The 15,327-nt window shown below is 44.3% G+C and overlaps 1 protein-coding gene across 20 annotated transcripts in view; it reads left to right on the top strand.

Moving 5' to 3' along the window:
- The window catches only part of SRPK2 (SRSF protein kinase 2), a 248,897-nt gene that overhangs the window by 183,589 nt on the left and 49,981 nt on the right, over nt 1–15,327 (top strand). For 15 of the 20 annotated variants that reach the window (XM_089775444.1, XM_089775439.1, XM_089775461.1 and 12 more), the window contains 3 exons: nt 1,285–1,531; nt 6,947–7,003; nt 11,931–12,410. In XM_089775444.1, coding sequence (XP_089631570.1) covers nt 1,285–1,531; nt 6,947–7,003; nt 11,931–12,410 — 784 coding nt within the window. The remainder of the gene's footprint in view (nt 1–1,284; nt 1,532–6,946; nt 7,004–11,930; nt 12,411–15,327) is intronic. The other 5 variants (XM_075910774.2, XM_075911209.2, XM_075910903.2 and 2 more) reach the window with 1 other exon arrangement.

Raw genomic sequence — 15,327 nt, 5'->3', positions numbered from 1 at the left:
AACCCTCTGCCACTCTGCGCTGCTACCTTTGTATCAGAGGCAGTAGGATGGAGTAGCAGGCAAGCCAGTTTGCGAGGGGAGCCAGTTTAAAAATCGTTTCCCTGAGCAGACTGGCTCCTGCCTGCTGCCTCTGATACAGAGGTAGCAGCGCAGGGCGGCAGTGCCTCTAGTCGGCGGGGGCCCAAGCCCCTATCCACGGTGAGCCATGGATACCGCCTCCTCTCCCCCTTGTTGCCTGGGCTTATCGGATAATTGTTGTAAACGACTGTAAGCTAACGTGCCTAGCTGTGAGTTGCTTGAAGATTATGGGGTCTATACATGAACCTTTCAGAGCAAAAATTAGCCCTTCATTTAGCACTTAATTATTTTGAATGATCAAAGAGGAAAACTTCTGTATGTATATGAAAAATAAGATACCTAATTAAAATGCAAAAAGAAATAAAAAATGTTACTGTAAAATAGGGTTGTAAAATCATGTTTAATTCATTACCTGGTTAAATATTATGTTTAACTGGTTAACTGATGAAATGGGGCTGGCAGGGAAACTGCTCCAGCCCCTACTAGTAGGGGAAGTCTCACCCATTACGGGTGCGAGTGAGGTTAACCAGTTAACCATTCACATCCTTATGGTAAAACTACATTAGTCTGCTGTCTCTAACCTGTTAATTTTTCTTTTGCTTGTTGTTACTGTACCTGGAAGCACCTTTTTTCATTCCTTACGGTATATAAAATTAGAGATTTATCACTTCCTACTTCCATTAGTGATTCATGTTATTACCCATTTCATGTTAAAAAACCTTCTTTTAATTTTTACGAAGTTGTAACTAAACAGTGCATAGATTATTTTAGATAATTTCTTCATCTTTTTGCATCCATTTGCTGATTCCTAGCAGCTGTGTTTTCACTGAGTTGGCATACCAGAAGAGTAATAAAACATTTGTACATAGTTAGCAGAGTACCTTCCATATGCATGAACATATCAATAGTGGTCTAAAGATTAAGGATGTTGCTGTTGACCAAGATTAAATTAATCAAATCAGTTTTACTGTACTCATATTATTTGTTTTTTAGTTTAATTAGCAGGCCTGGGGTTATGTACCTTTTATTTGCTTTATACAACCTGAAGTGCTTTTCGAGATCAAGATTAAATGGAGAACACAAATACTTTAATATGATACATAATATCCAGAATGTACAATAAAAACTTATTGAAATTATTTAAACTTTGATGTGAGATCTTTGAAAGAATAATCAGTTAACATTATTTTTCTTCATTAAATGTAGGTTGGTAAAATATCTAAAAACAAAAAGAAAAAACTGAAAAAAAAACAGAAGAGGCAAGCTGAGCTACTAGAGAAACGCCTGCAGGAAATAGAAGAACTGGAGCGAGAAGCTGAAAGGAAAAAAATAGAAGAAAATGTAACCTCAGCTATACCATCAAATGAACAAGAAGATGAGTACCACCCTGAGGTCAAGCTAAAAACAGCTGATTTAGAGGAGGTAGCAGATGAAGAGCCTGGAAATGATGATGGTTAGTAACTTCTATTTACAGATATTGAAACTAATTTGGAACTTTAATTTTATTTTCTGAAACTGGTTTATTTTAATTATTAATTAATTCCACAAAATTTCTAAAACGAATAGGTTTTATATATTTTCAGTGTAGTTGTAACCATGTCAATCTCATTATACTAGAGAGGACAATGTGAGTGAGATAATATCTTTTATTGCAGTGGTTTCCAACTTTTTTTATGCCACGCACCAGCAAGCTCATTCAAAAACATTTGGTGGACCGGCACTGAAACATTTGCATGTTCATTGTGGTAATTACTTTATTTGTGTATTCATTATGGGAATTAATTTTAAGTAGTCACGTGTTGTTTTACATTGCATCTATATGCACACAGTGCATGTCATTCATTGGCATTAAACCTGTGTGCTGATTCCTGTGCACTTAATAAAGTAGTTTAGTTTTTAATAATCAATATTAGCTTAGATTTTTCCCCCGTATAGTTTTAGCCGTGAATGCAGCGTTATAGAGCTGGGGATATGGCCTAGCCAAACAAATAGTGAAGTATCCCTTCCCCAAATAATGTGAAGTCTAAAGACATACAAATATACAGTGGCGAGTCATCTCCAATTTACCTCTCTTAATTGGAGCTGCAGTGATAGAGGGCTGGCTCAGCAGTTCTTGGTCAGCATCTTGTCACAGAATTACCCCATGCTAAATGTATTGCAAGCCCAGCCACATGTATCCACTAATGTCAGATTGCACACCCAAATCCTAGCATCACCCTATTCTCAGCACGTGGACTTAGAATGGAGACCAAGAAGTGCAAACAATGAAAAAAAAATTTTTTCCTTGAAACTCACACCACAGAGATGTGCTTGTGCATTTATATTGCCTACTCTTTTTAGCTTTCTGTGGTATGCTATGCTATGCTGTGCTTGGCCCCAGCAGCTGGGGCAGCTGCTCTCCATGCGGCACTTGTCCCAGGTGTCCGGGACAGCCGACCTTCAGGTTCTGCACAGCACTTAGCCCCGGCAGCCAGGACAGCTGCTCTCCATGCACTGCGCGGGATTTGGCCCCAGCGGCCTGGGCAGCCGCCCTCCACATGGCGTGCAGTGCTTGGTCTGGGCAGCCATGCTCCATGTGGCACCCAGTGCTTGGCCCGGGCAGCTGCTCTCCACGTGACACATGGCTTTTGTCTGAGGCAACTAGACCGCCAAGCGCCTCAGACGCCTATCATGCAGCCCCGCCAGCTGGATCGCATAGCAGCCACTGGAGCTGGAACCAGGGCCACGGTGAGGCTGCCCCACTAGGGACATTCTCACCTTGGCCTGGCTCCAGCCTCAGCATGCCCAGCTGCCTGCCGTGCCACTCATCCTGCTGCTATGGGAACCTCAGTGGATGGGGCTTATTAGCAGCTGGGGCTTGGCCTAACAGAGTACTGAGGCCCAGCCGACAGGGGTTCGTGGTTTGGAACCACTGTTTTATTGGACCAACCTCTGTTGGTGACAGAGACAGATTTAACATTTGTACTTTGCTGTTCTTCAGGTACTTGTCCATATGTGTATTCAGCTGTAGGTGTACAGTCACCTCACAGCATATACTTGTATTGTTGTTGTTATTGTTACCTCTTGAGGCTGCCTGCAATGTACATATATTCTCTGTAATTTTATTCGTTGAATTGTTGTTGTTTGTTTTTTGACTGGTCTATGCTTTTCATAATTTATATTTCTCTCTTATGCTTAGTTTAATTCTTTGAGTAGTCAGTTCTAAAATGTCTAACCTATCCTGGCTGAAGAAATTATCTCTATGGTAACATTTAAAAAATATAATATCTAGGTTTTTTGTTTTACTGGTAGTGCACATCTGCACATTGTCATGATATTGGTATACATAACAAAATTAATTTCACGCATGGAAAGAAAAAAATTGGAGGGAACAATGGTGCACATATGTCCTTGCATGGGAGATTTTATATATCTGTATCTATACCTGTGTTTTTAGGAGTTCTTCTTGATCTATATATGCACTCAGACTTTTTTGTGTCATTTCACTGGGTGTTTGGAGGACCCCAACTGCTACTTCTGTTTTTCCATACTGGCCTGAGATGGAATCTTTCTTTGTCTGCAGTCCTGGGGTTTGGCTTTCTCATTGATATTGACAAAATGATGGTGGCAAAAGGAGAACAAACACATGTATGGAATTAAATGGCAGACCTCAACTTTTATAAAACTATTAGCATAAAAAAGGCATTTCCCACCCCTCACTCCTGCTCCTCCATACCAGGCATTTAATTGGCTCCAGTGCAGGAGTTACAGGATTCCTTACCATATAACCCTTAGTATGCGGTAAGATTTCTTGGTCTATCCGCCAGGACTCAGCTCTGTGAATCCTAACACCCTTCCCTCTGTGAGACCTCAGCATGCAAGGGCCACAAGGTCTGACTTTGGCCCACAATGATCACAGGATCTCACTCTGTCAGATGAACTCAAGGCCCCTCACCAAAATCCCACATTTTTTACTTCTGGGAAATGTTCTTTTTTGTGTCTCAACCACACTGAAAACTGACTACAAGTTGGGATGAGTAAGCAGGACCACCCCAGTACCTTTATTTAGGTACCATGCTTGTTCCTACTTAACCCACTGTCAGGGACTGTGGAGACAACAAACAATTCCCTGGGCCTCCATGAATTGGCCAATGGGAGAAAAAGATTCCTTCCTGATTCCCTAAACTGGTGGTCAGTTAGAGTCATGGTATCTGTCAGGAAGGGTTCCTATTCCTAGTTTGAATGAATAGGGTGACTTTCTGAAAAGGAGCCAAAAGAGGCTCTACATGCCCCCTGAACTGTTATATTCTTGGAGCTGAGTAATGCTAGCCAGTCAGCACTCCTCTCCCTCAACTGGCTAGAGGTGCCATAGAGTTCCATGGGAGCAGTGCTACCTATTGTCCCTTAGCAAGCACTTCTCTCCTGGGACTGTCTCCCTTTTATGGCCAGCCCCAGGAGTTTCCCCCATCTGTTGATGTGGGTGAGGTGGCATTCAGTAAATACATTTAGGTAGTGGTAGGATAGTTTTTTGTAGATAATATAAGTAGGCTTGGAAGAATTGGATTTTTATCAGTAAATGTTGGTAAACATTGATTTCACTGTACACATGCTGACAAATATATTAATTGACAGTCACAATTTACAGACAGATGACGTAAGAAAAATAGTGTTTGAAAACTTATCGGGAGTTTGATTTAAGGGTATTTTGACATGATATTGAGAATTCGTGTTTTAACAGTTACAAAGCTTTAGCTAGCTGTTTGAATTTTATGTCTACAGTCATTATGCAATTGCCTGATATCCTCCTCAACTGTGAATATTTTAGATGATGAAGAATAATAAAAACCTTAAAAGTAAACATTGATTATATCTGTTGAAATTATATTAAAAAATCAAATTCTGCCAAGCTAAGGAAAGTTTATTGTAAGATTTGGCCATATGGCTGTATCTATAAATTTTGTAGTTGTATTTATTTACTCTCAGATTTTTTTCCCCATCTCTTTCATTTATTACCTGATGGCTGGTGCTGAGCACTTCATTTCAGGGACTACACATCTTTGCTAACACTGGTACCGAGCAATTTGCAGGTATCTAGTGTACCTGAATGCCATATTGTCACAAGATATACATTTATCCCAGCTATGAGTTATAAGACTCTCATTGATTTCAACTGATTCTCTGGTACTGGTTGTAAATTGGACTCTACTCTTTACCACTCTTTTCTCTGCTTCTCCTCCTTTTGAGCCAGATCATTCGTGAGATCTCTCCTCTCTCTTCTTGCCTATCATTTGGGAACTGCTTCCCACCCCCCTGTTTTGGGAGTATAGATAGACAACTCACAACCAGTGTGTCCCCTTTCATCTGGGTGGGATATAGCAGGGTCTTTCCTCTGATGCCCTCTCTATAGCCATTCTGGCCTGGAGTCCTCTACTTCTTCTCATGCATGGGCCCCCCCAGTCAGGTCCCATATAGTCCACACCTTCCAGGGTAAATCAAGTCCAGCACAATAGTAGTTTAGTTATGGGTCTGGATCCATGTCCCCAGGGATCTTCACACCACCATCCTCGATGGGCTCATAGAGGAACCTAGGCCCATCCTCTACTGTTGGGTTTCAGCTAGGGATCCTGTAGTAAGCAGGTACGGTCTCGCTATTAAAGCCTTCCTTGACCTGTCTCTGTGCCTTTTTTTATAGCGCCTTCCTGGGCTCATTCTCCTCAGATTCTCAAAGGACAGTAGATGAGTTATGATGAACAAAGCAAATATGAAGGTCCTGCCCCAGATCTGTCTATCCCAGGGAGGCTCTAGCATCTAGTATTCTCAGGATAGCCTCTGGCCTTGCTCGGCCTTCCTCTAGGCAGGCTGTTTGTTTCCTATGGCCCCTGCCAGCCTCGCCTCCCCCTGCTCCCCCCAGCTCCCCAGCTCCTTCTGTTTGTCAGCCACTACTGACCTGGAGTTTTTCCTCTTTTAACACCTCTGCACAGGCTTGACACTTCATTTGGGCTTAATGGGGTCTGGGTTATTAAGCCCAAAGACTTTTATTAACCCCTTCCAGGCCAATATGGGGTGAATATACCCCATTGGAGGCGGTGATGGAACTCCTAACATTAGACAAATGGGTTCTGACATATCACCTGGCTACTTGGTTCATTTCCATACTTATATCTACTACTCACCCACCTTCCATTTCCCTTTTCAGAGACTCTCTCATAAGAATCTTGTTTTAGAAGAGAGTTCTCTCTCAACTCTCAAAACAATAGAGGGTCCTGTTTCTTACGTAGAGTTAGACTTCTGTTCCACGTTTTTCATTATACCGAAGAAGATTCTAGTTTTCAGAATGATGAACACCTTTATTTAACATCTGAAATTCAAGATTGTTACCCTAGACTCAGTAATACTGTCATTAGATCCAGAGGGTGTTGAAGCTTTCAGCCTCCAGGGGGCTTATTTTTACTTTTCCATGCATTTGGCAAACAAGATCAGGACCTGTGGATGTGACAAAAAAATCAGTTTTTCAGGAGGGCGCATAGAGTGTCTAGATTGTCCTCACTCAACCAGGGTTGTCTGGACAGTAAAGTTGGAGTGCAAACCTGTGATTTCCAATTTGACCCAAAGATTACTGAAGTGGTCTGTCCTGTGGGGAATTATCAGCTTGAATTTCAACACTGAAGGACCAGATAACAAGGAAGAAGTGTGCTCCTTCAGACGTCACCACTACAACAACCAGATGGCCGATACTACTTCTTTCCCTTCCAAAGAAAGTGGAGTCAGAGACATTGCAGACCTGCTAATTGGTCAGCAGATAACACCCACTGCATGATGGTGTCTGCTCTTCAGCTCAGATACTTATTCTCTTCCTGAGCCATTTTACTTCTTTTTGTTTCATTAACAGACTACTTGAAGTGCTGTGAGGGGATGCCTGCCAGGAAAGACTGGTCCTTTGCAGGATGTGAGTTGGGGGGCTGAGATGTCAGTGTGTAATTAAATCAGCCATTTAATTATTGGTACTGTTAGTTTTGTGAGTTGATTATTTATTGTGCTCCTACAGTGATTTGATAAATCATTGATCCTGGGAGTGGGCTGGAGCTGTGACAAGAGCTGCCCAGCTGCTCCCGGGGTGAGTGGCGATGTGGCAGCTCCCAGGTATGGGGCCAGAGCTGGAGCTGAGCCGTGGCCCCAGCTCCAGGCGCAACTGCACAGGAGTCTCAGTTCTAGCTCCAGCACATGGGACAGCCTCCCACCACTCGCCCCTGCCCCAGCTCCGGCAGCCATCACGTTGCTCCAGCCCCACCCGCATGGTGGGAGGCTGTCCCATGGGCTGGGGCAGGGGCTGCTGTGAAGTTGCGCCTGGGGCCAGGGCCACCCCAGCACACAGGAGCAGCCAGGTAGCCACTACGTGGGCCCTGGCCCCAACTCGAGCCCTTCCCCAGCTGCTCCTGGCCCCAGGAGCAGCTGGGCAGCCACCACACGCAGCCCTGGGGGAGGGCTGGAGCTGCAATATAGGCTGCATGTGGTGGCTGCCCAGCTGCTCCTGGGGTGAGTTGCATGGTGGATGGCTGCTGGAGCTAGAGCTGGGCTGCAGTGCAGCTCCTCCTAGGGCTGGGAACCCCCTGCATACCTGTTGTCTCTTTTCCCTCTTCACTGCCTTCTGTCTCTCAGAGCCCCTGCTGGTGTCCCCCTCCCACCCCCCAGCTCCCTATATGTCACTGTCCCAGCATCCTACTCCCTGCAAACCCTGGGCACTGGCAGCAGCTTCCTTTTGCCCCAAGTGGGAATTCTCAGCCAATCCCACAGGGAGCAGCCTTGGGCATCCCCTGGGAGCAGCGCTTCCTGTGGGGGAAGGGGGGTAGGTAGGTCTTACCACCTCCTCATGAGGTAGGGATTGCTACCTGGGAGCAGGGCTCAGGGCTCTAGCAAGGGGGTGGCAGGGGTCTCTGCATTGGGTTTCTTGGGGATCAGGGCACTGGTGAGTATCACAGAGGCACACATCCCAACAAGCTCACATGACTTCAATATTGGTGCACAGGACAAAACTCACTTTGCTCATTGATGGAAAATCTTAGAGGGAACACAGCCTGGGAGGGAGGGTGCAGGAGCGCTCTTGGGTTGGGGATGCAGGGTCAGGGAGGTGTGGGATGTAAGTGTAAGGAGGCTGGAGGTGAGGCACTTACCTGGCACCTTGCTCTTGGGCGGCACATGTGGCTTTGTGCCCCACATTGCTCCCAGGAACCATCTCCTGTTGCTATGGGAGCAGCGGGGGAAAAACCTCTGGGCAACTGCTTTGCTGCATAGGTGTTTCCACATCTGGGCGAAAGGGGAGCGGCAGCATTCAGTGCTGCTTCCTCCTCTTCCTGCTAGGGTCCAAACCCTGGGTGTTCCTGGATTAGGGGCACCTAGATTACAGAGGTTCAAATGTATTATACACAGATACTACAGTGAAGACCAGCATTTCTCAAATTGCGGTCCCTGACCCAGAAGGGATTTGCAGATGGGATGCAGAGATAAAATTTCTTGATACCTTAAATGACTGCTTCTTGGAGCAGCTGATTCTGGAACCCATAAGGGGAGAATCTATTCTTGATTTTGTCCTAAGTGGATCGCAGGAGCTGGTCCAAGAGGTAAATATAACTGGACCTCTTGGAAATGGTGAAGATAATGTAATAAAATTTAACATCCCAGTGGTAGGAAAAACACCTCAGCAGCCCAACACTGTGGCATTTAATTTCAGAAAGGAGAACTACACAAAAATGAGGATGTTAGTTAAAAAGAAATTTAAAGGTACAATGACAAAAGTAAAGTCTGTACAAGCTGCATGGAAACTTTTCAAAGTCACCATAATAGAGGCCCAACTTAAATGTATAACTAAAATTAAAAACACAGTAATAAAACCAAAAAAGTACTTCCATGGCTTAACAACCAAGTAAAAGAAGCAGTGATAGATAATATGACATCTTTTAAAAAGTGGAAGTCAAATCCTAGTGAGGAAAATAGAAAGGAGCATAACTTTGTCAAAAGTAAAAATATAATATGAAAAGCCAAAAAGGAGTTTGAAGAACAGCTAGCCAAAACCACAAAAAGTAATAGCAAAAGGTTTTTAAGTACATCAGAAGCAGGAAGCCTGCTAAACAACCAGTGGGGCCATTGATGATAGAGATGCTAAAGGAACACTCAAAGATGATAAAGTCATTGAAGAGAAGCTAAATGAATTCTTTGCTTCAGTCTTCACGGCTGAGAATATTGGGGAGATTCCCAAACCTGAGCCATTCTTTTTAGGTGACAAATCTGAGGAATTGTCTCAGATTGAGGTGTCATTAGAGGAGGTTTTGGAACAAACTGATAAACTTAATAAGTCACCAGGACCAGGTAACATTCACCCAGGAGTTCTGAAAGAACTCAAATGTGAAATTGCGGAACTATTAGCTGTGGTTTATGACCTATCCTTTAGCTATCTTCCAGTCATGAGGTACGGAAGCTGATTTAATGTGACGCCAATATTTTAAAAGGGCTCTACAGGTGATCCTGGCAATTACAGACCAGTAAGTCTAACATCAGTACTGGGGAAATTAGTTGAAACTATAGTAAAGAATAAAATTGACAGACACATAGATGAACATAATTTGTTGGGGGAAAGTCAACATGGTTTCTGTAAAGGGAAATCATGCCTTACTATTCTACTAGAGTTCTTTGAGAGGGTCAACAAACGTGGACAAGGGCGATCCAGTGGATATAGTATCCTTGGATTCCAGAAAGCCTTTGACAAGGTCCCTCACCAAAGGCTCTTAAGTAAGTTATCATGGGATAAGAGGGAAGGTCGGTTCATGAATTGATAACTAGTTAAAAAACAGGAAACAAAGGGTAGGAGTAAATGATAAGTTTTCACAGCAGAGAGTGGTGTCCCCAAGGGTCTGTCCTGGGACCAATCCTATTCAGTTTATTTATAAATGATCTAGAGAAAGGAGTCAACAGTGAGGTGGCAAAATTTGCAGATGATACTAAGCTGCTCAAGATAGTTAAGATCAAAGCAGACTGTGAAGAGCTTCAAGAAGATCTCACTAAATTAAGTGATTGGGCAACAAAATGGCAAATGAAATTTAATGTTGATAAATGTAAAGTAATGTAGATTGGAAAAAATTAATCCAAACTATACATACAATACAATGGGGACTAATTTAGCTACAACTACTTGAGAGAGATCTTGGAGTCATTGTCGATAGTTCTCTGAAAACATCCATTCAATGTGCAGCAGCAGTCAAAAAAGCAAATAGAATGTTAGGAATCATTTAAAAAGAGTTAGCGAATAAGACGGAGAATATCTTATTGCCCTTATATAAATCCATGGTATGCCCGCATCTTGAATACTACGTACAGATGTGGTCGCTTCATCTCAAAAAATATTAGCATTTGAAAAGGTTCAGACAAAGACAACAGAAATGATTAGGGATTTGGAATGGGTCCCATAAAAAGAGAGATTAAAAAATCTGGGACTTTTCATCTTAGAAAAGAGGAGACTAAGGGGGATTATGATAGAGGTCTATAAAGTCATCACTGGTATGGAAAAAGTGAATAAGGAAAAGTTATTTTCATATTTCCAAAATATAAGAACTAAAGGTCACCAAGTGAAATTAATAGGCAGCAGGTATAAAACAAACAAAAGAAATTTTTTCTTCACTCAGCGCACAGTCAACCTGTGGAACTCCTTGCCAGAGGATGTGGTGAAGGCTAGAAGTTTAACAGGGTTCAAAAAAGAGCTATATAGATTCATGGAGATTATTAGGTCCATCAGTGGCTATTAGCCAAGATGGGTAGGAATGGTGTCCTTAGCCTCTGTTTGTCTGGAAATGAGTGACAGGAGAGGGATCATGTGAGGACTGCCTGTTGTGTTCCCTCTCTCTGGGGCATCTGTTATTGGCCACTGTCAGCAGACAGGATACTGGGCTAGATGGACCGTTGGTCTGACCCAATATGCTGTTCTTATGGGTCTAGAGGTTATTTTAAGTGGGGGTAGGTCATGATATTTCACCTTTATTTCTGCAGTACTTTCAGAACTGAGTGGCTGGAGAGCAGTAGCTGTTGGGCAGGAGCATTGCTCTGAAGGCAGCCCTTACTTCTGTACTATTGCTGGCGGCATGTTTGCCTTTAGGGCTGGGTTATTGGCCAGCAGTCACTGCTCTCTGGCTGTGCAGCTCTGCATGCAACACTGTCATTAGTAGCATGGAAATGAGAGTAGAAATATCATAACCCCCCCAACCTTGTAACCACCCTCTTTTCAAAACTCCTACAATTACAATATGAAATTTCAGATTTGAAGAGCTGAAGTCATAAAATTTATTATTTTTAAAATCCTATTTCTGTGAAATTGACCCAAATGGACTGTGAATTTCGTAGGGCTCTAGTTATGCCCAGGAAGAGTGCCTTTTTAATCAGTGGCTCCACACGGGTACAGCTGTCTACATATGTAACAACCTGCAGAATCAGAGCTGCAGACTGAGAGCTCTTTGGAGGTGGTCCATGTCCATGTCTTTGGAGTGGGGTCCATGTGTTAGTGTAGCACTTAGCATAAGGCATCACTGCAATACAAATTGTGAATAATAATTATAATTCGTTAGTGTTGCTGAAAAATAATTAAAAAAGATTACATTGGAAAATAGTCAGAGTTGCAAAACGAATGCATTTCCAAATAAAAAGTGAAATGAGATGCCTAATAAATGAAACAAAGACTTTAAGTTAATGTTGAAAATCTTTGTGTATTCAAGTAATATTCAGTGTTTCTTTACACTAAAATCCAGTAATTATTGGGAGTTAAAGATCATGAAAATTCATAATATTATAAAAATATAATAATGTATTTCTAATATATTGTTCATTACATTCTTAAGGTGAAGCAGATGATCAGGATGAAAAAGAAGACACAGAAAAAGAAAACACAGAGAAAGATGATGATGTTGAACAGGAACTTGCCAACACAGATCCTACATGGATAGAATCCCCGAAAACAAATGGCCATATTGTAAATGGCCCATTTTTATTGGAACAACAGATTGAAGATGAAGATGAGGAAGAAGACGACTTCCCAAATCCTGAAGAGTATAACCTTGATGAGCCAAATGAAAAAAGTGATTATTCTTATAGCAGCTCCTATGAACAGTTTAATGGTGAATTGCCAAATGGACGTCATAAAATTTCCGAGTCACAGTTCTCTGAATTTTCAGCTTCAATGTTCTCTGGAGCTTTAGAATCTATAGCTTGTGGTTCAGCTGTTTCTGAGGGATCATCTGTAACTGAAAGAGAGGAGAGCAGCCCATCTCACGATAGGAGCAGAACAGTTTCAGCATCTAGTACTGGAGATTTGCCAAAAAGTGAGTACTTGTCCCCACTCTTGTAAATGCTTTATGTATCTGAGAGTTGCAAATGAAACCTTACTTTTGTAATGGAATGATGGGGTTAAATGATGGGGGTGGGGGTGTGTATGTGCACCTTAACCCTATTCAAGGATGTGTGTATGAGAGCTTACTTTTTATCTGGAGACTGATGAATTATCTAAAATTAGATTTTTTTGCTTATTTATTCCAGTTATTATAGTAATGGTAAATCTTAATTATAATTACAGGTTGAACCTCTCTTGTCCAGGACACTCTCGTCTGGCAACACGCATAGTTCAGCAAGACCATAGATGTTGCTGGACCAGAGAGTGCTGGCAGTGGGGGCTGGCTGGGAGTCTGGTGGCAGAGGTTACAGTGTTTGGGAGCCCATCTGGGAGCAGATCCAGGCTAGCAGCCAGGGAGGGGAGAGGGGCATGATTGAGATCCCAGGAGTGGAGGAGGGCCAGGGGCCAGGAGCCTGAGTGGAGGTGGGAGCAGAGCCAAGTGGCTGGGAGGGGAACCAGGGAGCTGGAGTCAGTGGTCTGACCCAGTATGGCCGCTCTTATGTTCTTATCCTGCATGCTTTCCCCTCTCTTTTTCATCACACTTGAAATTTCCGTGCAGAAGAATCATACCTGCAGTGTGACTCCTGCACATGGCTCTAATTAATAATAGCAGAACCTATTGGGATACCCTCTGATCACTTTCACTCAGGAGAACTGACAGCCATGCCAAGTTGGGAGGGCCCTTGGGTCTCCTGGAAGGGGTATGGCCTAAGGTGGAAGGGGTGGGGCTGGGGCCATGCCACATCTCACACCCCCAGCGTTTAGTACTGCTTGTAGCACACAGTGCTCCAGCAGCGATTTAAAGGACCTGGGATTCCTGGGCTAATGCAGTAGCAGCGGTGTTGGCCAGGAGCCCCTGGCCCTTTTGAATCACCAGGCTCTGGGGCAGTTGCCCTTTATGTCTCCCTCCGTCCCCGGTCAGCGAAGTTGCTTTCATTCAATGTTGCTGTTTCAGGAAAAGTGTTATGTGCAGGAGCAACACATACCTAGGGAGAGATGCTGTGCTTCATCTTCATAGCCTTCAGATTCTGGACTGTTTTTATTCCTGTTCTGGCTTCTCAGGGGTACCTGCGAGCAGTGCAACACTCCAGGATCTTCTATAGTGCTGAGTTCTATGCCACTCTTCTCCCATCCCTGCTGTGCTCCTTGTGGAAGGTGCCACAAGACAGTTCTTGACTGTTTCCCTTTCCTTCCTTACCAAGCATAGTAGCCATGGAGAATTACAACTGAGCTGCTCTTAGGCAGAATTCCTTTCATATGGTTCAGTGGACAGTGTGTGACCCAAACCAGAGAGAGTTATTTTTTTGCTCCTGCAACTAGCTCCACAAGTAAGCAATTCTAGCAAGAACAATATAACAAGGCATGATCCTGCAAGTAAAAACTAAAGTAGGGGAGGGGGAAGAAGAAATACCAAATGACTGGAGTCTGTGAAACCAGCTGAAGTGAGAGCAGCATCAAGAATGAGTCCAAATATAATAGATTTTGGTCTGAGTTAGAGGTAGGACTTAAGTGAGAGCTCTCTGGGATCTCCATGACTTCTGCAGTGGCCAGTGTGGCTGTCCCAGGAGCCGCTTGAGAAGCTCAGTCAGTCTCTGAACCATACCAGCTGCTTCTGGGGAGGCTTCGGGCCACATTACTCTCTGTCTTCCAACAGCAGCAAGAGTTTGGGTGTGGCAGCGTGTAGAGGGATGAGGGCTCTGGGCAGCACTTATCTAAGGCAGGGGTTCCCTGCAAGCAGGGACATGTCCCCCTCTCAGCACCTAGGTAGAGGTAATGCCAGGCTGCTCCACACACTGCCTCTGCCCGCAGGTGCTGCCTTTGTCCATAGGAGCTACTCCTGCAGTTTTCATTGGCCATAGTTCCCTGAAAATAGGAGCTGTGTGGAGGGGTGTTCAGGGTAGAAGTAGTACATGGAGCTGCTTGGCCATGCCCCTGCCTAGGAACTGAGGGAGGGACATGTTGCTGCTTCTTGGGAGCCACACAGAGTGAGGTAGGCGCCTACCAGTGATACAGCACAACTCCTCCTCTTGCCCCCAGAAATAGAGAAGGTCCTGGGCTGCACAGTATCCCCTTTCCATACAAGTTCCAGTGGGGGACCCAGGCTGCTGCCCCTCAGGCTTCTCTCCTTTACCCCCCAGATTTAGTTAAAGTAAACAGTACAAATCATGGACAGGTCACAAGCCATGAATTTTTGTTGACCGCCTTTGACCTGTCCATGATTTTTACTAAAAATATCCATGGCTAGAACACCCTTACTAATAAACATCTGAATTAAGAATAGGGCTGTCAAGTGATTAAAATTTTTTAAGCGCGATTAATTGCACAATTAATTGCATGTTCCTCCCCTTTGAAACGCTGCTGTGGTGTTTCAACGGGGCAGTGCTGCATGGAGCCTGGGATGAGCTGGAGTCCCCAGCTGACCCGGGCTCCATGCAGTGCTGCCCCTTTGAAGCGCCAGGGCAGCGTTTCCAAGGGGCAGCGCAAGGCGGAGCCAGGAGTCAGCTGGAGTCCCCAGCTGACCCTGGGCTCCATGCAGCGCTGCCCCTTTGAAGCACTGGGGTGACGTTTCCAAGGGGTAGCGCAAGGCATTCTGTATGGCATTTCAGTGGAACCCAGCGTCAACTGGGGACTCCCCAACTGATCCCGGTTTCTAGGGAAATGCCTCAGGGAGCCTGGGATCAGCTGGGCAGTCCCCAGTTGACCCTGGGCTCCCCACAGCATTTCTGCGCAGCGGATCAGCTGTGCGGTGGCTGCCCCTTTAAAAAGCTGCCTCTGGCATTTCAAAGGGGCAGCTGCCATGGAGCCCAGGGTCAGCTGACCCCAGGTTCTGGGGAAATGCCATGCGGAGC

Source organism: Pelodiscus sinensis, chromosome 1 (assembly GCF_052426305.1).
Source record: "Pelodiscus sinensis isolate ZL-2025 chromosome 1, ASM5242630v1, whole genome shotgun sequence".
Lineage (NCBI taxonomy): Eukaryota > Metazoa > Chordata > Testudines > Trionychidae > Pelodiscus > Pelodiscus sinensis.
Note: the sequence above shows the minus strand (reverse complement) of the source record. Positions and strands in the feature narration are given on the sequence as shown.